The following is a 27,963-nucleotide window of genomic DNA, read 5'->3' as shown; positions in this document are numbered from 1 at the left end:
AATTTTGTTTACAAATAAAATGGATTGTGTTCAAGGCGGAGAAAAAAATTGTTGTTTTTTTTTCCCTATATATTAAAAAAGAAATTGATGTCTCGATCCCTAACGTGAAACCAACCCATCTAAAAAAAATGGGATAACCGTAGGGAAAACTATTGTTCTATAAGATATCGGTGGGGACAGCCCATCACGTGCATAATTGAGGGGGGATGAAAATTTGGGCCGCAAGAAAAACAATATTTAAAAAAAAAAAAATCCATAAATGATCAAACACACACGGTCTGGCAAACTGGCCTTTTTAAAAAGTGTTTTTGGCCCTGAACTACTGAATGGAAACAAAACGTCCAAAGCTTGACCGGGACTCGGGCTTCAAAGATCCAACGAGTCAAAAGCTTGCAAACATGGATTGTTTGGTTAACGCTTCGGGCTTTCGTGTTAATGGTTAGGGCTTAAGATTTAAAGGTGTGACTTAGCACGCTTTAGGTTTAGGTTAAACATGGAGATTTGTGTCAACTGCCGGCCAAACATTCCAGTTGGAATCTGTTCCGACTTGTTATGACACCACGGCAACGTTGAAGAAAAGTAGCGTCTCACAACATGACCGAGTGGTGCGACGCGCTGGCGTGCGTTCACCTTTTAAGATGATTTCGGAGGCGAGTCATGTATTGGTGATGAGCCCGCCGCCTCCACCGACATGCGTGGGGGTGTGAGTAGGGCGAGTTGGTCCTGCCAGGAAGAAGAGCTCCGCGTTGCATATCACAGCTGTCAGGAGGTGACATTAGGAGGAGCTGTCACCACGGTGAAAGAGGACTTGCAGGGAAGGGGGTGCGAGGGCCGCTCAATAAAACCTGGCGAGCGGCCATTTTCAGAGAATTTGCTTTTGTTTTGAAGAAAGCATGTGAACATTCTTTTGACTGCAACAAGATTGTCCATAAAATGGAAGTCGGCCAAAGTCGTATGAAGTAATCCCGAAATCCCGACCGGTTTGACAGAGACCTTCTCTACGACGGTGGTGCAATGAGTTCAAAAAATATTGACAAAAAAAGAGGGCATCGCGCCACCTGTCGACATTCTGGGACAAAAAGGCATAACCATCAAATGGCAGCTGAAAAAAAAAAAGAAAATTGCCAGCACCGACTTGATGAGGTCATAATAATCATGACAACAAACGCAAGTCCCTGCAAGGTTTTTATGTTCCATATAATAAATGTCAATCGTCTCTCTTGTATCACGCAAACATGACCTTGAGCAGACGAGAGTCGCTCTCTTAACAACAACAACAACAACAAGCAGCAGCTGAGCACCAAAACAGCGTCCAGCTTTCCAGCAAGACCACCAGACACCGGACGGCGCCCCATGCCGGGCCCGGGGATTTGCGGCATGCCTGGCGGAGCGGCGTGTCCCTGCCAACTGGACCCACATGCACAAGCACACCGTGTCTCACGACAAAAACATCTCCTTTAATCTCGGCGCTGCTCTCCAAATAACTCGCTGACAACATGTGATGTCGACTCATGATGGACTCCGAAGGCTTGCAACTTTATTCGTTCTCATTGTCGAACGGGACAAATACAGAGAGCGGCATGGCCGGAGGGGCCTTGGGTCTGGTGTGCGCGTGGGGGAGGAGGAGGAGGAGGGGGGGGGGGGGGACAAACACTTGACTGGTTGCTATTCTCCAAACATACTTGAGCAAGTCAGCTGTTTGGATAGGCAACTTGTTGTCTCGTCATGTGACGCTCAGAAGACGCCCGCAAGGTTCTCAAGCTTCCTGCGACCATCTAACCTTGATGTTTGTCGCCCCCTGCCTGTTTTCTGGAGCTACTGCAGCCGTTCAGGGCCTCTCCAGACTCCCCCCACTGTCATCGTCGTCGGGGCAGCCGTTCATGGCTTCCACGCGGGCCAGCAGCAGCGGCAGGTTGATGGCGCCGGACGGTTCGTCCTCGTCCGAGTTGTCCCGAGGCGGGAAGAAGCGCCTGGCCTTGGTCACAAAGTCCTCGGCGATGTCCAAGTACAGCAAGCGATCCTGGTCAGGAAGGACAAAAGGTGAGGAGCAGCGGAGCAACCGTTTGTGAGTCGCTTTTTACAGTTCTGAATTGACCGGCTAAGACGATTTTGAAGAGGAAAAACTGCAATCGATTGGTGCTCGGAGTAGGTTATTCCATCGCCATCACAACGCCAAACCGAACGTGGTCGACACTTTTCAGGCTTCTCACCAGGATGAAGAGGTATCGCTCGGGCGGAGGCTCCCCGCTGCTGAAAACCGACGTCTCGGAGTGGAGCGTCTGCAGCAGAGAGCGCGCGGCGGCGGCGTTGCGCATGCGGTCCAGCGAGGCGCCGGCCGACACGGTCAGAAGCGAGTCAGCCTCGGCCATGAAGCCTGGAAGAAATCATTAACTTTGGTCCTGTTGCGTGAAGGACAGAGCCGGGCACGGTACCGATCAGTTCCGACCGCATTCATAAAAATTGTCGCGGTGTTAAAACACAGCTTTGCCTCAGAAAAGCTAACAAAACAATTCACAACGTCATAGACAGGCTAGCGAATGTCATTATTGTTGCGTTGTTACAACCGTCGGAGCAATGGATATTTGAACACCAACGGTGAAGCGACACATGTAGACAGTTGTGAAATGCGCGATATAAATAAAGTTGTATCGTATTGTAAATAACAATATTCACAGGCAAATATTCTCTATCGCCAACGACAAATATTCATTTTGAGGAATGTAACGTCTCCTTCGTCTCGTTTATCCGTATGTCTGCATTATATCGCCTCCTGGTAGCCAAAGTGCGCAAACTGAGTGTCTTGATTTGTGAAATGCCGCTTTCTCTTCTTTAATGCTTTAATATACGTCTACATTTTTTTACATTTTTATTGGGAGGGTAATAGAAGTATAAAAAGGTGGATTGCCAATGCTAATAATTAGCACGTCAATGGTGTTTTGCATTGTTTATTAGCATTAAGCTAAGCGGCCTTTCCTTAGGCAAAGCCATGTCGTTGTTTTAAATAAACAAGGTTGATACTTGGCGTCTTTTCAATGGCCGGCCAGCTCGTACCTCAAGTTTGTGCTCACAAGTCAAAGCAAAGAATTGTCTGAATGATGGCTTGTATCTCAAATAACTCTTTCAGGCGGCTCGCTTGTATCTCAAGGCACCACCGTTCTTTATACAAGACTGGTTGACTTCCACATGCGGTTCTGAAGAGAAAAATGAGGGCTCACCAAGGTTCTCCAAGATGGTCTTCCACTTGTCCCGGACTTCCCTACGCGTGTCTCGCATGGCCTCGATGTCGACGCTCAGGCGGCGGTAGCCCTAAAAAGGACAAAACTGCAAAGCTCAATCCGGCCTCACTCTCATTTTGTCTTTTTTTTTTTTTTCTTCTGACTTACCGTGGATCCCATGCGCGTCTTGTTGCGGGCTTGCAGCAGCGAGTAAAGCGCCCTGTCGTCATCCCGCTCCGAGTGGCTGGGGTCCCCCGGCTCGCTCCACAAGTTGGCCTCCTCGTCGCGGCGCTTCCGCACCTCGCGGTTGAAATACTCCAACGGATCCGGCGTCCTGAAAGACGCCAGAGGGCATTTTGTCGGATGGTGATCTCAGCCCGTGCATACAACATATTTCCAAACAAAGATAAAAGATGGATTTTGGAAAAAACAGGCCCTTTTTTTAAAGACCGATATCAGTCAGACTATTCGATCTTTGAGTGTATAAAATTGAATTGAACTCAATGGCAACGTTTGTGAGCCGAGACCATTCGCCGAAGTGTCAAATTGGGTCAGTCCAACGTCAACTACTGTCAAGGAGAGTCAGCTCAATGTCGGATCATTGATTTTTTTGTCTTAAGTATCGGGCGCCTCCACAATAACCGATCCTCGTGTCTTCTGATCCCGACCGAATTCCTTCCGCCTCATCCAGAGACAAAGGCTTCATTTGCCTTTTACAAAAACCCACGAGCGTGTAAGGAAGAGTGTTTTTACTCCACTAAGGGCTGCTTCTCATCGTCGTCGTCATCGTCGCCGGCACAGCAGCAGCAGCAGCAGAACTTGAAGAACGCCGAGCCCATGGAGGATCGCCGTCGGAATATCCCAACAACACTTCTTGTCTTCAATGTCAAGGGGTGCCTTTTGCTTCACAGTCGCTCTCACATCCTGCTAAGGTGAGGATAAAAAAAAAAAAAAAAACAGGGACAAGGACAATGAGCAAATGTGGAAAAAAAAAAGGTGTCCTTCAAGCGGCTTTTTTCGAATCACCTCATATTCAGTTTCCCATCTCGCAGGATGCTGCAGCGGAGGCCAGAGAAGGTCTGCCGCCTCTCGAGGACACACAGGAAAGATCGCCCCGGCACACCGTCACAGTCGTGTCATGTGAGTGGGACCAACCCCCCCCGTCCAAGCACAACACCTCTTTTCTTTCTCTTCACCAGGGGCCTTGTCACACTCTTTGACTCCGCCTTGGTTGCTATAAAATCGTCCCGAAACTGGCAAAATTTTGCCTCCTCAGGGGGCCCAGAGAAAAGTTTCCATGTGACTCACACGGCCGGCTCAATTGGCTTTATTGTGGATAGCCGTGATCCGTTCGGTCAGCCGACGACAAGAAGACAGTAAACAATAACGCAGCATTTTGTGGCACGAAGAATGCGCACACAAACGGACGCTTTTGCAGAACATATGCGCAGTTTTTTTTCTGAGAATATAAAAAAAAAAGTCTTCACTTATGAAAAGCTGATGGTGCTCACGAAAAAAAATGAGACCAGATTTGGAATCAGCGCCCTCCCCAAAAAATCTAGAAAGGTTTACGTGCATCTCTAATTAAAAAAAAAATTGCGTTGTCGGTTTTGGTTGGAGAGGCGACGACGAGCATTTTTTGATTTTGTATTTTGAACCAAACTGCGTTGGCCAACTTGCGTCCTGATTTTCAAAACTTTTGTCATTTTGCCTTCCATCTTTATCAGTCCAAATCAATTTCACGTAAAAAGAATTTCAACTGTGACCAGTTGAGTGCCGGGAATGGCCCGTGAAATAAAAGACTTTTGAAACATGAAATCAATTTATTAGACACTAAAAAAAAAAATAAACAGTTGGTCAGTTTGTCACGTCGACTTCAAATGAAAGTTTGTATAAACAAAACCAGTACAGTGTGTGTGCGTGACATTGTTGAAACAAGCACAAAGCAAAGATTGCGTTGAAGGCACCAAAAACGCCTCCATGGCTCATTCCCCCCCCATCTGACATTTTCCCACACTCACATGTCTGCCGCTGAATGTGAGCGAAGAACAATCTGTTCCCTTTGGCCGGGATCATCACATGTGAGCATGATTTGCTCTTTTTCTTTCTTTTTTTTTTTTTTTAAACACCCCCAAAACAAAGTTTGCGTGGTTTTGGGATTTTGAAAAGTCCACTAAGCAGAATTCTAAAAAAAAATGATAATAAATTACCGTGAAGCGCTCGTATTCATGCTAAACTTGTCCTGGCCGTCGGCACAGCAAATGTTTGCAATATAATAATTAAGACAATGCAGAAATAGTTGCAAAACATTGACATTGTTTTGGGGGGGCTTGGCTGCTGTTGAAAATAGGTTGGCACGGCGCCCAGTGGTCATTGTCTGTTGAACCCACGGACGTGAAAGTGGGTGGATATGTTTGTCATAAGAGGGCGCAAAAGGAACGATGTCGCAAATTCAAGCGGAAGACGGCCATTTTGGTTGAAAGCAGCCATTTTGGGGCGGGACTTCCCCGAAAGTGACAAATGGCGATTGGCCAGAGGGTGACAAAAGTCTCAAACTTGAAAATTGTAAATTTGTGATGGGAAACGACAATGTATATTATATGAATCAACTTTTTCTCCTTTTTCTTAAATTCCCAAAAACTTACCACACTATTGCAACCCAATTTGTAGCCATTTTTGTCCTTTTTTTTTTTTTCCCCACAAGTCAAGGCAAGGAGATCAGCTTGGACGTGTAATGTCTCCCTCGTGTGACTTTTCGGGAAAATGTTGAGCGGGAAGGCACCGGATGCAGCCAGCGAGCAGAAGAAGAAGGCAAGGCTCTGAGAAAAGTTGAGTCTTCACGGCGACGTCATTTTCCGGGACCAATGCGTGCTCTCGCGCAGCAAAGCTCCAACCTCGACTTTAGACGAGCCAATTTTCGGTCTTGGGCCAGGTCAAGGTCCTAGCATGGGTGGTATTGGCGCTGGCAGCGCTTGGCGGGCCGCAGCTCGGCGATGCGCTGGCGTAGGTGGGACATGAACTCAAACATGGTGGCGGCCAGACTCTGATGTATGAGGTAGCGCGGTAGTCGACCCTGAGAAGAAAAAGAAAAAAAAAAACAAGCTTTATAAAGATAAAAGTATTGGGACGCGTTGTCCTTTAGTCTTCTGGGAAGACTTTCTATAACATTTTAGGGCGTGTCCGATCGGAATTAGGACCAATCTCACGCATTCGTCCAAGTACAACTTTATGGATCGTGTGCGCACCATAAAAAAGTGCATTTTGGGTTTTCATTTTAGTGTTTAACTTGGATGAGTTTCAAATATTTCCTGAACAGAGGTGTGAAGACCCTGTCAAGTCAAATCAATCAATATAATTGAGCAGCTCTCCGTGCGACGTTTGCACACTCATGGCCGACAACCAGGCGCTCTAAAGCTAATTGCATTTCACAACGATGTCGCATAACGTCTGACGTGAACAAAGGCGCTCACGTTCTGCGTTACTGGGCTCCCAAGGTTAAAGTACTCACACCTGGGAAATTTGCGCTCGTCCAACAACCGATTGATTGAATAACTACAAATTTTAAAGAGAGTCACCTCACCTTCAGGTCCGTGTTGAGGATCCAGATGAAGGTGCAGACGGATGGGTTGCTGCTGGATTTGAGGACCACAAATCCGCCAGGACCGTTCTCTCCCCTGAGAGCAAAACGTCAAATGAAATGAAAACAAAAAAACGTTTTTTTTGGCGCTCCTTTTTCCTGACCTGACATAACGTCCACACGGTGCTTTGCCGTCATGATCGGTGGCCATGCCGGCAGAAAGGTAGCAGTCTCGTTTACGCTCCACCCGTCGGACATTGACAAAGTCCCTGTGCGGACCAAACAAATGATTTGTAAAACATCGAGACGGCAAGGAGCGGCGAGCCAAGATGGCAGCTAGGTACCGAGCGGACACCACTCCCCCGGCCGCCCCGGCTGAGACGTCGTACGTCACCAGCGTGTTGTCGTCCACCCGCTGCAGGATCTGAGGAGACGAGAAATTAAAAAAAAAGATCATCAAGATTGCAAACAGCATTGAGCTTGCGCTGTAGCATCTCGTTTTTTCGACCGACGCTCGACGCATTCAAAGTAAAGCGATCGAGAGCAAGAAGAAAAAGATTCCATCAACTTTTGTCAATCGCTCGGCCGCTCAAGGTTCACCTGGCAGGCCGACACCGTTCTGTTCCACAGGACCATCTTCTCGGGCTGCAAAATCACCTCCTGGTACACCAGCTCGGCTGGACATTGCATGAAGGCCTGCCAGAGCACAAAACAACGTCACCAAGCCAATCAAATTGTGTGGCCACATGAAGCCTGCGTGGGGGGGGGGGTGTTGGTCAAATACTTGATTTTAACAGTTGAAAATTGTAACTAACAAAAGGATTGAAATGGCTATCTATGAATCAACGTTTCTCTTCTCACATGATGCAAGCATGCCGGCCTGAAGTTTTGCTTGAAAATCCCTTTTTGCACACGTGCAAACATTCGATTAAGCCCGCTGACGTGATAAAGCAACCCGCAGCATCAACAACAGCGACATTGTCCTCGCATCCCATCGAATCTTCGATCTCGCACTTCCAAAGGCCGTTGGCTGTTGAAGGTTTTCCGTAGTAAAACCAAAAGCGACTTGATGCACAAGACACAGCGGATTGATCAAAGCGGCAAATGTGACCTCTTTGGAACATTTTCATGCTCAACTTAACAATGAGGCCATGAGAAGCGGCGACCATTATGGGTTTGTGCCATTTAAAATAGCTTAACTGAGACCACAAAAGTGGAATGATGTCAACAGGATGCGGGTCGCCAGTGACATTGTCGTGGCAAACGACGTTGTCCTCCCTCACCTTAAGGATGAACGTCTTCCCGTGGAATGGAATCTCCAGAGTGTAGACGGAGTCGCCCGCGTCCTAAAACAACAAACCAATTCAAAGAATAGTGAAGATTCACGGTGCGGCGTCATCTGTGGTGAAAAAAAAAAAGCCAAGCATGCAGCAAGCGCTCACTCACATTGTTCTTCTCAAACTTCCAGTTTCCCTCCTGGGTGAGGATCTGCTCCACGATGGTCATGGCCTCGCGTCCTTGCCGAACAAAGTCCTTCTCCTGCGGCGAGAAAATAGAAAAGTCAGAGAAGAGAGGCCTCGCCTCGATGGCGAGGGACGATCTCGTTCGGCCGACCTGAGCGGTGACGGCGCGACGGCCGATGCCCTCCTCGTCGAGATCTTCCTCAGAGCCTGCGAGAGGGGAAAGCGAATCAGCAAATACGAGGTGGCGATGCGAGCCGAGATGGCATTACCTGCGACCGATTCGGGCGGCGAATAGAATTGTCCATCCGACATGGCGCGAGGGTACATGATCGGGGCACGCTCGCAGGCCGCATTCACCGCCGCCAGGTACGCTGAGGACAAGAAGGTTCAAACCTCCAAAAGTTTGCTTCTGCTCGGGATGTTTTGCGTGCGATGGCCGCCGCCCACCTCGCTCGTCGTCCGCCTCCTGCGGGAGAACCTTGAAGTCCAGGAACCAGGTCTCCAGCCAGGCCACCACGAAGGAGGTGATGGGCAGCACATAGCCAAATGCATTCTGGGAGAAAAGCTGCACGCGCACAAAGTGGGGCAGTCACCATAAACATGTCGCAATCGATGGCGAAGGGTCACAAGGTGAAAAGTAGCGCCACTTCCTCTGTGCCAACGAGGCGGCTCGCAAAAAAAACCGGACTGAATACGCCTCTGTCGTCTGGAGCGGTTTCACTTTTAGCGACACTCGTGCAGAAGTGAAAATACGTTTGGGGACTCACGTTTGAAACGATGACCTTCACTACGAGGAAGCCGCTGGTCACGAGGGTGGTGACCTGCAAGGTGATTATTTCGGGGTTTTACATCCTCATGTTTGGGCGGGGGGAATTTCGTCAAATATTCCAAGTGGACTCACCGCGATCACCCACCAGTGCCGCAGCCGGAAGGCGGCGTAGCCCACCTGCAGGCACAGGAAGCGGAAGAGCGCCAGAATCTGGGAACCGCGAGAGGACATGATAAGGGTTGGGAAGAAAAAAAGGCTTTTTTTTTTTTTTTTAAACTCAAAACTGCTCTATCATTCCGACACACACATGCATCGTCACAGACACTGCAGTGTGAATGTGAGAGTGGCGACCCCAAGTGGATGAAAATAATTACTGCACCTCACGTGCATATTTGGTATGCGTGAGCTATTTAATTAGTGATTCTGAGGTATGCAAAACAATCATTGACAAGTTACAATATTTAAATCAAGTTCAACACGTACAATAACAAAAAATAGACTTTTTATGAATAAAACCACAATTTCGGTTGCGATGAACACTTAGGTTCACTCCATTGCAACATTGGCACTTGGAGCGATATTTAATTTTTTCTTAGGGAAAACGATGTAAACAGTTTGACAAGCTGACAACATTTTAGTGTGACAATACTCTCTTGTTACTTACAAAGATGTCAAAAAAGGAAGACCTAAAGTTGTAGTGGATGACTTCCTTTGCTAAGCTGTCCCAGATGGTGACGGAGATCTGCAGAGCCACATCAGCCAAATTTGACATGAACACGGCAAAAACAAAAAAATTGAGCAAAACAAACAAAGAAGTCTCTCACGTTGAGCTCGATGATCCACAGCAGTGAGATGAAGAGCAGGTCAAAGGTGACGAAAAGGCAGAAAGTGCGGCGCACGTCCGAGATGCGCTTGCGCTCGGCGGGCGGTGGAAGCAGCAGGTACGGGGAAGGCAGCGACAGCGACGTGGAATACGACGCGTTCAGCGAGGCGATGGCGGGCAGGCTGCCCCCGAACTCCCCGTACTCCGCGCCCGGCATTTTACCCGCTCAACTTGAAAATACACACACCAAAAACTGCAATCAATGTTAGGAACTCCTGTTAAGTGTTGCACTGAACACAATCATTCTAGAAAATGCAATGTATTTTTAATTCAAGTAGACATTGCGGTGAAGTACAATGCATTTTTCGTATTGCAAAAAAAAAAGAAGCTTTAGTTGGTCAGTCATTTTTTTTTATTTATTAATATTGCGTCTAGATCAGGGGTCGCCAACTCCTGTCCTCGAGGGCACCTATCCTGCATGTTATCTTCTCTCCGTGGTGCCACACACCTGATTCAAATTATTAGGATCATCATCAGGCTTCCGAAGAGCTGATCATTTGTATCAGGCGTGTGGCAGCAGAGAGCGACGGAAAACATGCGGGGATGATGTTCCTTCAAGCGAAGAACATGAAGTGTGCTTGGTCACGTCAACAAAAGAAAAGGCACAAATTAATAATATATAAATACTTTTGTCCGATAGTTTCTTGTCCATTAAGATTCAGCTGACACAAGTCACCTAATAGTACTTTTGTGTTACGCAAAATTTACACAAAAGTTATTAAATTCAAAGATTGCAAATAAACAATAATAATAATAAAATAAATATAATTCATGCCAGCTTTTAATGAGAGCTAAGTTATTTTATTGTATTATGCCTTATTACGCTGGAGAACATTAGCAAGAATAAATCACAACCTCACAAATCAGAGTTTCGATTGTCTTGAGGTAAACAACAAGTCTCCACCGTGACTCATCTCTCCACGGTTGGTATGTATTACAATATACATCATCACACCACATATTATTTATGACATTGATTGGCATGCCAAGTGAGCCCATTTGTTGACATTTCAATTCAAGAACGCGTTTAGCGAGCGACAAAAACAAACATCTGTAGACTGCCCCGGTTCGAAGTTTCAAGTCCAGATGTCAGGCTAGGCAGCTAACATACTTCGAAAAACACAAGACGACACAATATTCAGAAAGGGAATATATAAAAATGTATCAATTATTTTAGATAAGCAATCAAGTTCTTCAGCAGCTGACTTTACAGCTGCTAGCTGCCCAAGTTAGCTCCCAAAGGCTAATTTCCCTTTTTCCCTTGGCTAGATGTGTGTAACGTTCAACAAATTAAGGCCAGCTCGGGAGTGAACATTGTTGACACACATTGGTGCCTCAAGCCTTCATTAAAATGACATTAGTTGGTGTTTTTAACTCACTTGTTTTATCGCTTCATCATCCCCATGCCAAGTTTCCCTGCCAGTCTTACGACCTTCCGAAGAGGAAAATGAGAACGAAAGATAAACCCCCACATCGTCGTCGTCTGACGCTCAATCACGTGATTATATTGCCCGCGTGCGCTTGCGCGAATTCGGAATGTCGTTTCTTGAAATAGTTTTCACAAGCAAAAGTGAACATTGTGTTTTCTAAAGTCGTTTGCAAGTTAGTTGAAAATTTTAAAGGCAACCTAAATGTATGTGCTTTGTTTAAAAATGGACTAGAGCAAGCAGAATTTAGTGACAAAACGAACGTTAACTCGAGCAAAGATGATTTATGGAAAGTCTTGAAAATGTCACTAGCTTATCAGAAATTAAAATGGATATTCACTTTGACAGGCAGGCTCTGGTTGAAGTGATAAATTGTGACCGAAACTGCAACTGCAAAGCTCATGTGACCACTACCGTCATGGGTAAAACACCGTAAGAGATGCATCGGCTCACAACTTCCTGTTTCGGTGGCACTCAGTAACATAAAATTAATTTAAAAGTAAATAAAATCTTTTTATCGTTTTTATTTTTTAGGTAATTATTTTAATAATTATGCGACGCAGTACAACAATTTTTTGCAAAAATAATTAATTCGGTATATTTACTTATGGATAAAGGCGTAAGCTACTTTATTGAAATGTGTCTCTAAATATTGTATTTTTAAAAATAGTAATTAAAATATTTTTAAAGTTGCATTACAGCCCTCAACTCATCTCAGTTTTCGTCTGTTAAGACGAAGGGGGCATGTCTTCTTTTTATTTATTTTGGATGTTTTTATTGCACAGCACTTTGAGTTGCATTTTTATGTATGAAGAGTGCTATATAAATAAAAATTGATTGATATACTGGCAACATACAGTAGGCCAGGGGTCCTCAAAGATTTTCACATTGAGAGCTACTTGATTGCAATGTGAAATCCTTGAATCAAGTTGATTTGAATCTTGCAGGCACATCAACCTTTGCATCACAAATGATCGAAATCTCACAAAATATCGTTTTTGATAATAGTTTAATGGATTACAATGTTGAAATTTTAATTTCTATAAAATGTACTACATGTGTCCAGACTCTAGGAACACCCTCACAAATTGCAGTCGAAGTATTAAAGACATTGCAAAGAAGACAACAGCAGGAAGGGAAAAAGTGGTTTATTATTATTTATGACATTGTTCCTTAAAGTTGGTCACGTGAAAACAACCACCAGCAATCACATTTAAAAACGAGCCAACGGAAAACAATAAAAATGAAGAGCGGTGAGCTCAGCTATCCCTTGGACCAGAAAGAAAGTAGACGAGAGGGCAAAGTACGGAGGAGAAAATCAAGTCTAGACACATTTGAATTGCTCATCATCCAGTCAGTAGATTGTTTTTTTAAAAATTATAATTCATTTTTTTACAAACAGCAGTGCAAAAATACAATGGGGGGGGAGGGTAAATCAATTTTGTTGAAATGTCAGTCAAATGGTAACCATGGCGACACTTTCTATGATACGTTGAATTGCAAACCTGTCTGGTGATATTAAAAAGATGAGTAGAAAAGGAACCAAAACATTTGATGACATGCGGCTTGCAGAACACTCGAGGTAGCTTTGCCCTTTAAAGGTACATTACTAAAAATTTAGCTACACACTCGCATGTGTGTTATTCAAACTACATCAAGTATTTGGTTTGCTTCTTTTTTGTTTTGTTTGGTATTTCTTGTTGCTGATTTAAAAAAGAAAGAAAGAGGGGATTCAATTGCAGCGGATAAACGGTCATTACTGGCAGCCACTAGATGGCAGTATACGCATATTAAGTGGTGAAGAGGCCTTTTGAAATACTGTACAGTGGAACCTCAAATCAGCAAGTCACTCGAGCTCACAATGTGTTCAGATTAAACAGGGCACCGTCTCAATAAATCTGTTTGCTGCATCTGCAACACCTGAGGCCACCAGTTTGAATCCGCATAGCAATCGTTAAAAATTGAATCAAAACTCGCAAAAGTGATTTTTTTTTATCTTATTGCACTGTATGTTGGAGTTCATCACGGTAGAGGAGAGGGTAGCCTCTCTCCGCCTTAGGGTGGGAGATGGGTCCTGATTGTTGTTTGTGCTTATGCACCAAACCGCAGTTTGATCGATGGTTTTGACTCCAAATGTCGGACTACTTGGGCCAGTATCATCGCAAACGATCCGTTAGGGTTCTAATCCCTGAATTTAATAGCCCATCTTATGCAAGACCCTCTTCGGCGCCTTCCTGTTCAAAAAACATATTGGACGAAAATATGTTGGCCTCAGTGAACGGTGGGATTCCAGTTGAAAAATAGAAACGTCCACGACAGTGAAAAAGTTGAAAACAAATAAAATAATTTGTCATTTGGTTAATAATTCAAAGCAAGTCGAACAAAGGACAAATTAATGAAGTAACTAACTAACGAACGAACTTGACTCTTGCAACAGATGAATACCATTTTTGTAACTTCCAAAGGTGGAAAACGGTTTCAAAATCCCCGCAAATGGTCTGCTTGTGTTCGAGGTTCCACTGTACTGAAAACTTTTAAACAGCTCAACAGTGCCATTTTGCGGTCTAGCAAATTGAAACTATTTTCCGCAATAACGACGTGAATTTAGTGTTGGTGGCTCAAAGGTTAGCACTTACGCTGCTCTTTATGAAGTCACAGCGACCTCGGCTTTCGAAGCAAAAGGGAGCCAAGTAGGCCGTGCAAGTCCTTTTGGTTGCTATCAAACGCCGATTTCCTCAGTTACTGCCCAGCGACTTGCGCTCCGCTGTCGTTTCTTGACCTTCTCCCACTTCCTCGCCGTCCTCTTCCTCCACCTGCGACGCTTGCATCAGCTTATCCGTCTCCAGGGCGGCGGGAGCAGCTTCCGACTGGTCGCCGGTCGCCGTTTCCTGGTGGTCTAAGCATGGAGAGGAAGAACGTTTATGTTTTCCGTTTTGGAATAAGTCTTGGGGACGTATTTGAGAGAGGTGGAAACACAGAATGATCTGGAAGAGGGAGAATAAACAAAGCCAAAGAAAGAATACTCCCCGTTGGGCAATACGTTAACGCTTGCTTTTGCTCGGCTTGCATACTTTAGCTATTGTGTGCTTTTTTTTTCCCCCTTTTGCGCCTGACTTTTGACTATTTTGAGACTTCAAATAGTTATGGTCAAATATGAGTCATACAACAAAACGAAAGCTGACTTTACTTAACGTAAATAAGAACAGAAGTCGCACATTTGCCTTACACAAGATGTGGACTTATTTTAGACAAATATAAATTAGGTCATTTTTTTCCATATAAAACATAAAGATGAGTACTGTACTGCCCCCTAGAGGCAAGGAGAGTCACATCTGTGGTATTTGCTCATGCTAGTCGATCGAGCGGGCGTATTCTTCCTTTTATAAAAAACTAGAAACGAGAATGTGTGCAGTGCAGTCGCCGGCGAAACGAAAGCCGCCGCCGCCGCCGCCTCCTCCTCACCAGCAGCGTTTACGGAGTCGTCATCCTCCTCACCCTCACGAGGGTCCTCCAGAGGAGGGTGAGCGCAGAGGTTCTGCATGTGCGCCTCGGCCATCTTCTGCACAGCTATGCGCGCACACACACACAAACACACACACAGGGAGATGACGGCACACAAACACAAGGATAACAGGGGTATGGTGTTTTCTTTTCTTTTGTTTTGACCACGCTTCAGCTCGCTCTGTTTCCTCATAACAAAAAAACGCATTTCTCTGTTGTGTTTTGACATCAGAGCAATATTTTCAATACCCTAGACAAGACATTTTTACATGATCATTTACTTTAAACTTGAAAAAAAAAATTGGCATATTAAATAGACATATTGAGGGCAGAGAAAAAATCTACAATAAGATTTTTCAAAAATGGGTCAAAATACGGAGAGTCATGCTCTGCATTCCCTTTTTTTGATTGTTTGATGTTGGACACAATTTCGGTCTCCCTTTTTTTTTTTTTTTCTTTCTTCCAAACTGGCTCATGCTGAGTTCATCGGCGTTTTCTTTGCCACACTGACTCACCCTCTTCTCTTTCGTAACATCGCCTCTCACAAGTCCTCTGGGTCAGCCCCCCCACCACCTCCTGTTTCTCTCCTTCGCACCGCGTGGGACGCACACCCGGCCGCCGCGCCGGGTCACCTATTCCGGTAGAAGGCCGCTTATGCAACCTTGGCATGACATTCTCCATGGACACGGAATGCAATACAGGTGCGAGACATCTTGTCCGAACAGAACATCGGCGCGCACAAAAGAGGTCTTTGTGTTAACGTCTGCATTTGCAGTGTGTGTGTGTGTGTGTGTGTGTGTGTGGCACAGCTGTACACACAACTGACTGTAATCCAGGATGATCCACACTCACACTCACAGCTGTCCTGCACTAATCCCCCGCCCCCTTTGCCGTCGCACAAACATACACAAGATGCTGTCACGTTCATACTCCCAAATAATTGCGCGGCACACAACTAACCACAACAAAGGTGGACAAAAAATGTCAAGCTAAATTACATTGTCACTTTTAATCTTGTGACATCAAAGCAGCGCTCAAAGTGGTTGTGAGCACCTTCCTGCTTTGCGCCACTCCTTGCCTCTTTCCTTTCATACATTCTCATTTCCTTCAGCATGCCTGTCACACATCCGTGACTCCTTCATTCCTTCCCTCCCAAATTCCTCCTCCCGTTCTTCTGTTGCCAAATGCGCAATTTAAATTAAGTTGGATTGTATTTGCTTTTATCCCATCTTCAGTCATTCTTTCCCCAATTCTTACATATCCTACCTTCCATTCACACTTTAGCCGTGTGTGTGTGTGTGTGTGTGTGCCTGCTTTTGGACCACTTAGTGTAAGACAACGAAGCATTTTAAAGTCTTATTTGTTTGCATTGTGAAGCGTGGCAGTAAAACAAAATAAGAGGAATAAAACCACAAGGTTAAGTTTCACACACACACGCACGGACTGACCTTTAAGTGATGGCGGCTGGTACATGTTTGGATTGACTTGCTTTGGTTTGAGGACGCCATTCTCCCCAACGACCCACTGGGCGACAAGGGGACATTTTTTTTTTAAAAGACAAATAAAGGCGCTGCACAGGTTTTTCCATTTGTGACTTATTTGATACATTAACCTACATTTGTGAATCTAAGCAATAATTGGTGCTTCACACATGGTAAAAGACAAAGCGTGCGCGTACAATCGTCAGGTAAAATCCAATTTGAACAAATTGAATGGAGTTGCGATAATATAAAAAGGGTTGACTTCACCTTTACCTGATGGCTGGACTGGTCGTCCTCGGGCGATGTATGGTCGGCGACTCTGAAGAGGGTGGCGGGCGTCGGCCTCCTGCGCCGAATCTGCAGAAAAAAAAAAAAAAAAAGACACACACACACGGGTTAAAACAAATCAGATGGCGTTGTCTTCATCATTACTTGCGATGATTTGTAGCTGCAAAATTTTTTTTTTCCAATTCAGGCGCTTTTCGGGAGTTTAAAGTCAATGTAAAGTGAAACGTTCCCAAAGAGAAGAGTGATCTTAACAATTGTGCTAAATTTCAACGAATTGTGTGTATTCGTCGGCTAATGTAGCTTAGCATTCCCACGCAGTGGACAGCGGAGGCAGCCACCTCCGAGAAACAAATGGCAAGCACCCACGCCTTCGCGGCGAGCGAGCCAGTCAAGCAGCCTCGGCCAGGACATGAACGTTTGTGCGTGCGCCTCGTGACAGGAAGTGTGTGTGAGTGTTGCCAAAGCGGAGGCCGCTCGATGGAGTTGTGCCACGCAATCAAGTGTGGATTCCGCCGTCCGTTCACGCAAGCCTCCAACCTTCAACTTCCTGTTTATTTCATCCCCGGCTTTCTTTTCCGTCCATCATTGGAGTGCGACACCGCTGATTATATGAACACCAGTGTGCGTTTCCTCTTGTCATCGTCCTCACAGGAGAAGGGATTATCAAAAGGGCTTCCTTGCGACCGCTCCAAAGCAAATTTTGTCCATGAAAGTAATATCTCAAACATAACATATTCTTATTATGGTTCCCATGCACGATTTGGCGTAATAGAGTACATGAGCCTTTCCAAAAGCACCCAAATACATGTGACGTTGCATGATCTGGACCACATGGGACGGTCGCCATGTTGGCAGCCGTGACGGTGGCACGGCCGCACCACACAAACACATTCTAGTAATTCTCCGGCCCGCTCGACACCGCTTACGTAATAATCGTATGTGACTCCCTCATTTGCGCCAGCGGTGGGGGGGAGGGAGGGCGGAGATTACTACGCATTATTTCCCCCCCCCCTCCCTACAATCCGCCAACACGACCCTGTGCTCTGACGCTTCGGAATTGAACACGCTGAGGTATTGGGCCGATGTGGGCCTGCTCCCCAAGCGAGGCGCCGGCAGGCCTATAAAAAGCGGCGTCACGGGGACAGCGTAAACCAGATCACAGGGGGTCTCGAGGGGGCCGCCGACTGATAGAATCTTGAGGAGGATCAGCTGTGGGAGGCGCACTTGAAGAGGTGGTCAAAAGTCTTGGGTCACGCCCTTTAAGGTGCAGCTGGCAGCTTTGTACGAGTTTGGTGTGGAAAAAACAAACTAGCACGTTTATCGTTATTTATACATATTTAAAGCTTTAAGACTACGCCCCCCCCCCAACCATGCAAAGTAAATTGTAATAGGCCAACTTTGTACTTACTGTAATGCGCTGGCATGTGGGACGCTGATGCCCTTTGCAGATGTTTATTCAACGCGGGACGAACGGTAAACACGGCGAGCACACTCACACAGGAGCTGCCGTCAGCCACAGCCCTCACCGAGACGGTCGCACGCCAACTTGTTGACATTGGAAGCCACCGCGCCAAGTCCTGGCTCTTAAAGCTTAAACGTTGCCTTATCACGTTCAGCGATTGGCTCCGAGGTGCAGTCGTGAACTCCCACAGCAGATTATTTCTTTCCTTCCACCAATGTGAAGGTGTAAAAGAGCAACAGCAATTAAACAATGTTGACCTTTCCCTCTAGACTGCGAGCAAAGCAGCCGTGAGTGTTGCGTTTTGCGCGGTTTGTCGGAAAGCTGCCGGTCAGACCGGGAAACAAATTCATTGTGACATGGGAGGATTTTCAGGATTATGCCGGCAGACAAAGCGCCGCTAAAACGGTTCCATGAGCACGGACAGTGAGCTGGGCGATCGAAGGCCCAAGCGAGCCGGACGCGGTGGTGGGCAAGGTCGCGACGACGCTAACGACGAGCACCGCGATGGATCGGGATTCAAATGAACGGCATCGCTCATTATGCGGAGGGTGAACTTTGGCCCCACGACGGGCCAAATGAAAAAAAAAAGCAGCACGGCATCCGGAGGGGCTGGATTCCCCGAATAGACTCATTCAGAGCCAGTCATCCGAGCGCCCTTCGGCAGGCACGTAACGAGGGGATGAAAGGAGAACCGGTGAGGGTCACGACATTTGTTTGCTCTCGTTTGTGGCGTACAAATACAGAGAAATGGAGCGCTCTTCCAATTAGGACGACGACGTCGTCACAACAAAAGACTGTTGACGGTCGCGAGACTTCGAAACAATATCATTTAGAGGTGCGGGTGGACTTAAATACGTTTTAATAGCATTTTGGAAAAAAAATAAATAACTGAAATTGTTTCACGATCGTGCTGATATGTGCATCTAATACATGTTTTTTTTCCCTAAGCTACACGCAATGTTAAGAAATTCCACTTTATTCCCATAAATGTCCCCTTAAATTCCATGGATAGTTTCCAACTGCAACCCTTTACAGAACTGCACTGCGTTGTACTGAGATCTGCCATTTGTACACCCTTAAAACTGCCAGGATAAAAAAAATGTTTTTTTAACCCATAATGGGTTGCTTTCGTTTAGTAGTTTTAAGAGTGTATTAAAAACAACTGTGTGTGTGTGTGTGACACTGAACAAATTTGAACTCCCATTTCAGACCAAACCTAAAACTCTGCCATGTAGAGAGAGCATATAAAAAAAGCATGCTTTAAAAAATTGTTTTAAAAATTAACCTTGCAGGTGTAACTATGAAGCGTTCTAGTGAGCAAGGTCGTGTGCATACAAATGTGCATGGAGGGGAAAAAAAAAACAAAAAAAAACCTCAGTCCAAGAGAATTAGAGATTACGTGTTTGTATTTTTAATGGATGGCGGGGATGATGACCAATCCCATTTGTTTGTCAATCACACCTCGGTGGATGCGAGCGGAGCGGAGCGTACGCCGTGGTGGCGATCCAACGACAAAGAACCCGAGCGCGTTGACCTTCGGTGAACAAGTCATCTCCAGATGTTGCCCGAGCTTGATCCGCCATGTCTGACTTAATCCCTCGCCATCACGGCCGCCGCCGTTGTTCTCGTCATGTCCGACGACGCCACTGAGTGGACGCGCATTAGGGCCTCGATTCGTTCAAATCCCGCTAGTGAGCCAATAAGTGGGATGGCCGCGCGCGAGGAACGTGGCAGGCCTCCATGGTGACGGTGCAAATAGTCAACAAGCTTGTGTACACCATCATCAACATGCGCCACACGTTCAATATTGACGTTTTGACACGGTTTGCACATGACACAAGTTTAGAAGCACCACTCACTCCTTTTCGATTTGAGATCTTTGCTTTGCCACGTTTACGGACTTCACGACTGTGCTAGCGTAGGTCAGTGTCCCGACCTGCATCCAAATTAGGAAGAGAACTGAGGACTCCGTGTGGATTCTCATCCCACTAAGCCTGAAAAAGTGACAAAATCGCTGATGTGAATTTGCACCAAAATGAAATGAAATTCAATTCCGTTTTTTCCATTCTGCATAATTGTCCTTGGTGATTTCTCAAAACTGGTTTACATCATCAAAAGAACCTCGCCCCGTTTTGTTTTTCATTTTCTTCCAAATTGGCTTTTTAATTTTGGCAAAAACCCCCAAAAGTAGAAACACACAACCCAAAACGAATTCCTTGTCGGCGTTATCGACAGAAGATGAAGCTCGAGTGCGTCATGACCTCAACGGAAAAATACAAACGTTGACATTGTTCATCCTTCGGACGATTTCAAGGAGCTGCATCCAATCCCGTCTGGCTTCGGACACAAGCCAGACCACGTTTACAAACTGCTCGATAAATCAAATCGGCCCACGCAGGTCACACCAAAACTTTTATCGGTGCCCCAATTAAAATAGCTGCTCCTACTTTGAATTTCCTCGCAGAACTTGACAAGCTCAAAGGCCAAACTGCTTGATGGAGGACATTCCAGTGGAGGAGCAGTCGCGCCTCTCCCAGCATGCTTTGCGCCACCCACCAAGATGTGGAGCGTGCAGGTGCGTGTCTGTTGATAGACCGCCAGACTTCTCGTATTTACCCACAAACACGACGCGTCTCAAAGGTCGACGCTTGACGTTTAACCCAGAAAAAGTGGACGGCGGGTGGGCCACCAAAAGCGCTTGACATGTCCGGCCCGCCGCACACAGAGCCACGTGGCCGAAACAGACGCAAGATTTTCACGAGTGGCCGAAGGTGAAAATGAAAAATCGGAATTGCCGGTGAATGGCGTGGCAGGCATCAGACGGTGAAAGACTCTTGGTCGGGTCAAGGCGGTGAAATGATCATTTATTATTTTGACCTTGGTGGAAAATCGGAAGATTTTGAAGCAAAATCTATTTGTAGCAAATTTGCTTGGCCTTCTGTCACTCGTGTTCAAATCTATGCATCAAATAGTTTTTAAGAAAAAAAGACCATTTTTATGTAGAATAAATACATTGATTTTTTAATTGCGTATTCTACAATTTTTATGTGGATGGAGAGCCATTGAGTGTCAAATTAAAACAAGTAAATCTCAAGCCTCGCTGAGACTTTTATTGAAAATGCAAATTGGAGCCATTCTAAGCGGCGTGTGTTGAGGTTTGCCTCACAACACACGCCGCACACTTCATCGTGGTCAGGTTGGAGAGGACACGCAAAACTACGAAGCATTACAAGCAGGAAGCCTTGGTTTTCGTCTCCTGAGATGACTTTCAAATATTTTGGCCCTCATCTGTGAGCAATCAAAAAAAAAAACTTTTTGTGCAGTTGTTCCTAAAGAAATGTGACGTACAAAAATGCGCGAGTTCCATGAGAGTCGACCTTTACAGTCGTCTGCCAAGAGGGAAGCTTGGGGCGACATTGTTGTCCGGCCCGTCTCCATGGAGACCGGGAAGCTCAGTTTTAGGAAGGCAAAACAATAAAAAGGAGTTCTGGAGGATGGCATTAGCAAAAGTCGTGCTTTTCCGACACCCAAACACGCACGCACCCCTCTTCAGAAATACACACCACCTTCTGGCTTGCCAACGTCATACCTTCTAGCGTCGGAAAATGAGTTGAGATTACCGAAGCAGCATCTCAGCAGGTTGCAATAGGACAGATTTTGGGAAGAGATTCTTTTAAATCGAGGTTAAAAAAAAAGAAAATCGATTTTCCCAGAGGTCTTTGAAAGCATTTCCAAAATCTTGGCATTTTACTTCTTTAAAATGTCTTCAATTCTTTTGTTTGTAAATGCCTTTGAGAGTCGTGAAGCACATTGAGCAAGCTTGTGCACGAAACATTTAAGATGCCCAGCCTCGCCTTTTCAGTGACACACAAAAATCTAAAACACGGCAGTGAGGTGAACTGTTATAAGCCTCACTTGTTGCTTTGACAATTTTTTTTTTCGGGGGGGGGGGCACAGTAGACACAGCGTGAGATGAAAGTACAAGAAATAATTATTAACGTGTGCAAAACGTTCAGGGTCAGTGCAATGGAGATAATGATGCCAGTGATGTAGTGGGGGGGGAACAGGTCAAGATGAGACACTAATCTAATGAGGAAGTGGCAAGAGAGAAATGTCACCATCGTTTCTCAATGACTGACAGGAAGTTGTTGAGATCTTGGAAACGACAATGAGAGACTTTCTTGAGATTTTTTTTTAACAACGCTGCACACTCACCATCTCAACTTGCCGGGGGTCCAGATTGGTAGCTGCCGAGGCCGGGACAGCAAACTGGATTTTCCTCCGCTCTTTGGGCTCCAACTCGGTCGACACGGAGGGCTCCATGGCTCCTCGAAACGGGATCGGTACCTGCGGATCCTCGAGACTCGCCTCCCTCAAGCACAGCCAGCAGATGAGAGAAGTCCACAAGTTGCAGAAAAGTCCGCTGTGGTTCCTCCTCTGCGCTCAACCGGTGCGGCAACGGCAGAAGCAGCAGCCGTCCGTCCGTCTGTCCTCACGAGGCTGAACGGGGAGGGAGCGACTGAGGGGCGGCACACAAGGGGGGAGGAGAGAAAGCGAGAGAGCGAGAGAATGGATGAGCGTTTTACTTTCTATCTAAGCTGAAGTGGATTTGTGATCAGAGAGAAACGGAGGGGAAAAAAATAATCTCATCACGTCAGCTGAGCCTCTTTTGGCCTCTCTTTGTGAATGAGAGGTTGGAGCCTTGGACGGGAGGAGGAGGAAGAGGAGCGAGATAAACAAGTGAAAGGGAACACGGAGGGGAGACTGACATCACCCAATTCGTCTTTTTTTTAAACTTTGGCTGAGGAAAAAAGAAGCAAAGTTGAAGCTTGAGCCACAAGAGGTCGCCTTCTTCCGAGAGTTGAAAGAGGAAGGGCGACAGTTTACCACAACACACAGAGGGAATATTAAAAACGTTTTCAGAATTCAAAATGCATTGCATGTTAAAGCAGTCAAAATCATGAAATGCGTTGTATTTTAAAGTGAAATACAACTGAACTGTCGTTAACAAATGGACGGTTTTGCATAAAAAAAAAATAGTTCAAGCTTTTGGCTTTTGTGATTTGTCTATATTATTGTTGTATTGCACTGGAGAGGGGAGCCCTCTAATCTCGTTGCACACTTGAGTACAATGACAATAAAGGGATTTCTAATTCTAATTCTAAAAACTGAGAGGGGGTACAAATTCCTTGTGGGAGTGCACACAAGATGGAGTTGGGTTGCAGTGGCTCAATTTGACTTTTTTTTTTTTTTTTACATTTCCACAAAGCTCCCCCAGTCGTGGGCACCACCCCCCAAATTTCCAGAGGTCGCCCCTCACTCATCATTCGTCATGGAGGAAGATGGAAGACCTTGACAAACAAGGAGAATTCATACTGCTCTCTCTGAATTCACGCCAACATTGCTGTATAACTTGATGCGGGTTTGGCCAGCATTCCATAAAAAAAAAAAAAAGTCATGAGGAATGTATTAAAGGCTGCAGAGTCGCAGGCAACACGACGCATCCTCACTTTGTGTGATAAGGCGCTTTCAACTGAACGTATGAATGTAAAGAGACGGCGCCCAGGTGCATCATATCAAAAGGACGCGGATTAACGACTTAATCACGCCAGCCCTGCAAAAATATGAACAACATTTATCCAAACAAAGCAAAGCTAAAAGCCAATGAGGCCATAAGCTCAGCATTAATGCGACTCTACACGGACAGGCGGAGCCGGAAAAAGTTTAAAATTTGTTAACCAGCGCTGGATATGACCTGAGGCGAGGCTTTATTTGATTCTATAGAACAAACGTATTGCTGAATATTATTTTATTATTTATGCGACGGGGCAAGGATTGACACCAGGACAATGCACCCGCTGATTAATTAGCACCTCCGGCAGCAGAAGCATTTGTGTCTGATGAAATGCAGACGCAAAAGGGGGCTCATCAGAGGCTCCAGGAGGACGGCAAAACGATTAATCTCACTCCCAATCCAGATGGCATGGAAAAAATATTCCTTATCTTGGCTTGCGCTTGGTGAACTGCACTTAAAAGCATCAAAAAGCAGAAATAGGATCACCGTTTGATTGCATTTGGTGAGCGGTGGAGTTTGGAAGAAGCTGGAGCATAAATCTAAGGAGCAACATTGAACTCCCGAAGGCCACGACTGCACTTCAACTAACTTTGAAGAGGAGAATGCTCTTGAAGTGCAGCGTGCGTAACGTCTGCGTGGATTACGCACGCAGGAAATCAGATTGAGGGCACCAGTAAATCTGTTTGTTTTTTTTTTTCCATTTTCTGAATCAGATGACACATTGTTGATTTTTTGGGGGATAAATCCTGATGTGTTTCACCCCAGGGAGATGCTTTGTGCCATCTGCTTTGCAGCTCTATGGAAGAAGACCCGGTCATTTCATACACATGTGAAACTTAATCTGTTGCCAGGTCACACTGCAATTAAGGTTTGAAGTCATTTGCTATTATTTACGAGTAAATATATATAAGCCACCATTTTTCAATTTTGTGCCATTTAAAAAGAACAGCAACACAGAAAAGGGCAGGAAATGGGAATACGTGGAAAATATTTTATTTCATAGGAACAGTGTTACCATGCCTATAAATTTGCTACTTGTGAAGTCAACGTATCACTGATTTCGATTTTTTTTAATCTATTCTCAGATGAAGAACCTGCTTATTGGCTATTTCTGCAATATATTTGTGCTCAATTTGCAAAGCCCAAAAATGATGCAAGATGCCGCCAAAGCCATTCATTAATTTGAAATCATGTTGATTAAGGCCTGAGCGATTAATTGGTGGGAACTGAGGACTCCTTCTCTATTGTGAATGAATAAGAAAAATAAATACAACATTTGCCAGTCAGGCAGAAAAAAAAGATGGAAGTGGATGTTCAAATGTCTCCTGCCAGTAAATGTGTGCTTGCTGCCAACCTTCAGTCGCATCACATTTACCTGAAAAACTCCCAGAGTCACTTGAGAAAAATAATGGCGTTGAGAGGTCGCATCACTGGGGGTGCGAGCGCCTTCCAGTTTTGGCCGCGTCCTGCTGCTGCTGTTTCTGTTTCTTCAGGTGACGATAGGCCAGCACGGCCCGCTGCCGCTCCTCCTCCATGATGCGTTGGCGGGCCATGGACGGCTTGGCCGCGGACGTGGCCGCGTGGCCGAGGAGCGAGTAGAGGAGGAGCTCCTTTGAGGCCTTCGGGTCAAACGAGAGAATGGCACGTGTTATGATTCGGACGTATGACGAGCGGATGTTGATTGGAGGGTTTTGTTTTACCTGAGACTTGATGGGCGCTTTCTTGGGTTTGCTGGTTAGTGACGGCGGTTCCATTGAAACCTCCCCAAAGGCAATGTCATCTTGCGAGAAAAAAAAAAATGTTTTATGAGCTTTGTTTTTTCTCATGCAAAGGCTCAAGTACGGCTTCCATTGCCATGACGACAGGACATTCTGCTGAGGCGTTGCAACGTAGCGACAGGCTACTCAAGCAAAAAAAATCAAAATAAATAAACAATTAAATCGCCACGCAACTAATCTCACGTTGCTGTAGACTTCTGGGGACTCTGAAGGCCTCCCCAGAATGTTAAATTAAAAAGTTAAACAACCGTCATTAACATTTGTCAAATACAACGTTGGGTCAAGGGGAGATGAAAAAGCACTACTTTTCTAACATGTTCAAAGAAAACAACAGTTTCATGAATTTGACCGAGGTCATCGCACGACCTGACACAAGTCTCAAAAATTTAATGCTTACTATGGCCATCATGAAATGTAAAATCAGTGGCCCTTGTATGCGCACTTTGCGCCCCCTTGTGGAGACATGGGGGATTGTCAAGGATTTTGCTCAAAGAACATCAGGTTTGGAGGACTTACTTGAGTGAGTCAAATTGTGACATCCAAATTTATCAATATGCTTAACAGCTCGCTCACAGACATTTTCAGAAATAACCAGGTCGCTGAAGATTTATTTGGGGGCTTGAATTCAAACTTGAAGACAGCTAACTGTTTGTATATAAGCCATTAAAAAGACAATATTATATGAACTCATTCACTGCCAGCCAAGGTAAAATGAATGTATGTTTTGCATTCTATACACGTCAATAGCAGTGATTAATAAATATTCTTTCCTGTGACAAGAGTGTGGATATTTGATAAATAAAATGTGGTCTCAGTTGTGATGACAAACAGATCTGGAAAAGAGAATACGACTTGTCGGGTCCAAAACAAGAATCCCAAGAGGATTAAAAAAATAAAAATAAAAAAAGGACAAAATTAGCATGGAGCTGCTTTGGTGAAAAACGTTACCTTGGAACATTTCCTTTTCCATTTGGGCCTCCTGTCGGTCCAACTTCTTCTGTTGTCGCTTCTGTAATTTCAGTTTGTTGTACCTGTGGCAACAAATGACATGCAACAAACATGAAAGCTTGAAATGTTCTTCATCCATTCTGGCCACCCAAAAACAACTTTTGTTACACTTGCTCCTTGCCAGTTAATTCACATAGTATTTGTTTCTCTTGTTCCGTAAAAAGCCACAATTGCACCCACTGGGGCTCTCCTTGCCCGCATTGTTTTTTTCACTTGACTCAAGCAGCAACTCACATGATAAATCAAGTGTCTTAATGTGCTTACTCTTTCTTTTTTTCCGACTTTCCCTGGCCTGCCAGCTTCTCGTGGTCGTCTTCCTGCAGCTCAGGTTTCCTCTCCAACTGATTGTTGGTGAGGAAGAAGACGTGGTTCGACTCAATCTCCATGCGCCGCTTGTACTGTGGCTCGCTTTCTTGCTTTCCTCGCTTGAAACGTGGGACGGGGATATCGCCAACATTGGACTTCTCTGGTTTTCTATGAAGAAGGATTGCTACGGAGAGAAAAAAAACGTAGAGAAAATGATGCATTGTCACACGCACGTAGCTTTTTAATGAGTACTCTCTCATATGCCTGCTCACCACTTCTTAATTTCTTTCCATTAGAAGAGCCACTTTGCATCATCTCTTTGCTCTTTATGATCTCCTGCAGCCTGTAGGGGATGTGCTCCAGGTGGTCTCCTTGCTTGTTGTCCTTTTTGGCTTTTCCATCTCGTTTCTGCTTCTTCGCACTGACATGTTGAAAGATGGTCTTTAATTTTAACACTATCAGCAGAAAATGGCACTCTTGTTATCCTTAAGTAAAGATGCTCATCTAGCTCTTAATGACTTAGGTTTTTCACAAAATTCAATAAAAACTACAATATGTAAAATGTGTAGCTAGCTGTTAGCAAGCTAGCCTTTACGGCTAACAGGTCAGCTCCCTTCAACCAAACGTAACGTCTTTAAATTACCTCGGTTGCTGTCCGGTTTTGTCAACCACCTCCCCGGAATCGTTCTTACGCTTCTTATTCTTACCCATGTTGCTGCAAGTGGTTATTTAAGCACATTTGAAGACAACACAACTAAGATCCTCACGTGGAGGGAGACGACTTCCGTAACGTTACCTCTTTGAACTATGACGTCAGAGGAAAGGAGAAGGAGGAATTCTTTTTTTCTTCTTCTCGCGGTTATCATCTCCTCATAACAGATACTTATCTAGAAATGACGGAATTTTGATTTTTTTACGCACATATAAATAATTAATGAATTAATTTCCGAGGCATAAGAAGCAAAAATGCCGATCCAGCAACAGCCACTAGATGGCAACGTAGGGTAATTGAGCGCTGTCGTTTGATCTACAAACTGAAAAAAAATCTAATCTGATATGCAACAGTTTTGTGTCGTAGTATTTTTCTTAACAGAACACACATTTCACAAAAGTGATCAGTAATAAAAATCCCAATTATTTGATCTGACAGCCAATGCTGGTAACATTGTCATAAAATGAAAAGTCTCAAACAAACATACTTGGCGTAACACACTCAATTCCACTCAACAA

At 45.1% G+C, this 27,963-nt stretch overlaps 4 protein-coding genes across 9 annotated transcripts; all 4 read right to left on the bottom strand.

Moving 5' to 3' along the window:
- Positions 1–1,581: 1,581 nt before the first annotated feature.
- On the bottom strand, positions 1,582–4,323 carry LOC148322014 (melanoregulin). 2 transcript variants are annotated; one of them, XM_088317610.1, is made up of 6 exons: positions 4,242–4,323; positions 3,969–4,142; positions 3,384–3,549; positions 3,216–3,306; positions 2,211–2,374; positions 1,582–2,020 (listed from the first exon to the last, which is right to left on the bottom strand). In XM_088317610.1, the coding sequence occupies exons 2-6, from the start codon at positions 4,052–4,054 to the stop codon at positions 1,829–1,831; spliced, it is 699 nt and encodes a 232-aa protein (XP_088173736.1). In that variant the 5' UTR covers positions 4,055–4,142; positions 4,242–4,323; the 3' UTR covers positions 1,582–1,828. The 2 variants fall into 2 exon arrangements, with proteins under 2 accessions (XP_088173736.1, XP_088173737.1); XM_088317611.1 differs by having other exon boundaries at positions 3,969–4,139; positions 4,242–4,309.
- A 695-nt stretch (positions 4,324–5,018) lies between these two features.
- stard3 (StAR related lipid transfer domain containing 3) lies at positions 5,019–11,407 on the bottom strand. 2 transcript variants are annotated; one of them, XM_088317862.1, is made up of 15 exons: positions 11,287–11,407; positions 9,849–10,100; positions 9,689–9,766; positions 9,157–9,234; positions 9,023–9,076; positions 8,703–8,820; positions 8,525–8,626; positions 8,407–8,462; positions 8,239–8,331; positions 8,076–8,138; positions 7,393–7,488; positions 7,137–7,216; positions 6,957–7,061; positions 6,796–6,889; positions 5,019–6,288 (listed from the first exon to the last, which is right to left on the bottom strand). In XM_088317862.1, exons 2-15 carry the CDS (start codon positions 10,062–10,064, stop codon positions 6,157–6,159), a joined length of 1,365 nt encoding a protein of 454 aa, XP_088173988.1. In that variant the 5' UTR covers positions 10,065–10,100; positions 11,287–11,407; the 3' UTR covers positions 5,019–6,156. The 2 variants fall into 2 exon arrangements, with proteins under 2 accessions (XP_088173988.1, XP_088173987.1); XM_088317861.1 differs by having other exon boundaries at positions 9,849–10,077; positions 11,287–11,406.
- Positions 11,408–12,466: 1,059 nt separating this feature from the next.
- On the bottom strand, positions 12,467–22,555 carry ppp1r1b (protein phosphatase 1, regulatory (inhibitor) subunit 1B). Of its 3 annotated transcripts, none has more exons than XM_088316867.1 (5): positions 22,282–22,555; positions 16,584–16,673; positions 16,284–16,359; positions 14,797–14,901; positions 12,467–14,230 (listed from the first exon to the last, which is right to left on the bottom strand). In XM_088316867.1, exons 1-5 carry the CDS (start codon positions 22,387–22,389, stop codon positions 14,070–14,072), a joined length of 540 nt encoding a protein of 179 aa, XP_088172993.1. In that variant the 5' UTR covers positions 22,390–22,555; the 3' UTR covers positions 12,467–14,069. The 3 variants fall into 3 exon arrangements, with proteins under 3 accessions (XP_088172993.1, XP_088172994.1, XP_088172995.1); XM_088316868.1 differs by having other exon boundaries at positions 16,590–16,673; positions 22,282–22,426; XM_088316869.1 differs by lacking the exon at positions 14,797–14,901 and having other exon boundaries at positions 22,282–22,426.
- ccdc137 (coiled-coil domain containing 137) lies at positions 22,466–27,550 on the bottom strand. Of its 2 annotated transcripts, XR_015846634.1 has the most exons (7): positions 27,377–27,550; positions 27,006–27,154; positions 26,692–26,917; positions 26,368–26,450; positions 25,342–25,421; positions 25,017–25,260; positions 22,466–22,585 (listed from the first exon to the last, which is right to left on the bottom strand). XR_015846634.1 is itself a non-coding variant. In XM_088316864.1 (6 exons), exons 1-6 carry the CDS (start codon positions 27,442–27,444, stop codon positions 25,069–25,071), a joined length of 798 nt encoding a protein of 265 aa, XP_088172990.1. In that variant the 5' UTR covers positions 27,445–27,550; the 3' UTR covers positions 24,619–25,068. The 2 variants fall into 2 exon arrangements, 1 of the variants encoding a protein (XP_088172990.1); XM_088316864.1 differs by lacking the exon at positions 22,466–22,585 and having other exon boundaries at positions 24,619–25,260.
- Between the last annotated feature and the right edge of the window lie 413 nt (positions 27,551–27,963).

Source organism: Idiotropiscis lumnitzeri, chromosome 15 (genome assembly GCF_059441095.1).
Source record: "Idiotropiscis lumnitzeri isolate Australia: NSW breed Sydney's pygmy pipehorse chromosome 15, RoL_Ilum_1.0, whole genome shotgun sequence".
NCBI classification, from domain to species: Eukaryota; Metazoa; Chordata; class Actinopteri; order Syngnathiformes; family Syngnathidae; genus Idiotropiscis; species Idiotropiscis lumnitzeri.
Note: the sequence above shows the minus strand (reverse complement) of the source record. Positions and strands in the feature narration are given on the sequence as shown.

What these genes read in the sequence shown, in the direction of transcription:
- LOC148322014 (XM_088317610.1), bottom strand. Translation starts at nt 4,054, where the DNA reads ATGGGCTCGGCGTTCTTCAAGTTCTGCTGCTGCTGCTGCTGTGCCGGC. An exon ending in GAGAAGCAGCCCTTAGTGGA is followed by an intron (nt 3,550 to 3,968) that starts GTAAAAACACTC and finishes GGCGTCTTTCAG; the next exon opens with GACGCCGGATCCGTTGGAGT. An exon ending in AGACGCGCATGGGATCCACG is followed by an intron (nt 3,307 to 3,383) that starts GTAAGTCAGAAG and finishes TGTCCTTTTTAG; the next exon opens with GGCTACCGCCGCCTGAGCGT.
- stard3 (XM_088317862.1), bottom strand. Translation starts at nt 10,064, where the DNA reads ATGCCGGGCGCGGAGTACGGGGAGTTCGGGGGCAGCCTGCCCGCCATC. An exon ending in GTCGCGCCGTCACCGCTCAG is followed by an intron (nt 8,332 to 8,406) that starts GTCGGCCGAACG and finishes TTCTCGCCGCAG; the next exon opens with GAGAAGGACTTTGTTCGGCA. An exon ending in TCCTCAACACGGACCTGAAG is followed by an intron (nt 6,289 to 6,795) that starts GTGAGGTGACTC and finishes TTTTCTTCTCAG; the next exon opens with GGTCGACTACCGCGCTACCT.
- ppp1r1b (XM_088316867.1), bottom strand. Translation starts at nt 22,389, where the DNA reads ATGGAGCCCTCCGTGTCGACCGAGTTGGAGCCCAAAGAGCGGAGGAAA. An exon ending in ACCCCCGGCAAGTTGAGATG is followed by an intron (nt 16,674 to 22,281) that starts GTGAGTGTGCAG and finishes TTTTTTCTGCAG; the next exon opens with ATTCGGCGCAGGAGGCCGAC. An exon ending in CGACTCCGTAAACGCTGCTG is followed by an intron (nt 14,231 to 14,796) that starts GTGAGGAGGAGG and finishes CTCCATGCTTAG; the next exon opens with ACCACCAGGAAACGGCGACC.
- ccdc137 (XM_088316864.1), bottom strand. Translation starts at nt 27,444, where the DNA reads ATGGGTAAGAATAAGAAGCGTAAGAACGATTCCGGGGAGGTGGTTGAC. An exon ending in TGGAAAGAAATTAAGAAGTG is followed by an intron (nt 26,918 to 27,005) that starts GTGAGCAGGCAT and finishes TTCTCTCCGTAG; the next exon opens with CAATCCTTCTTCATAGAAAA. An exon ending in AAGTCGGAAAAAAAGAAAGA is followed by an intron (nt 26,451 to 26,691) that starts GTAAGCACATTA and finishes TTGTTGCCACAG; the next exon opens with GTACAACAAACTGAAATTAC.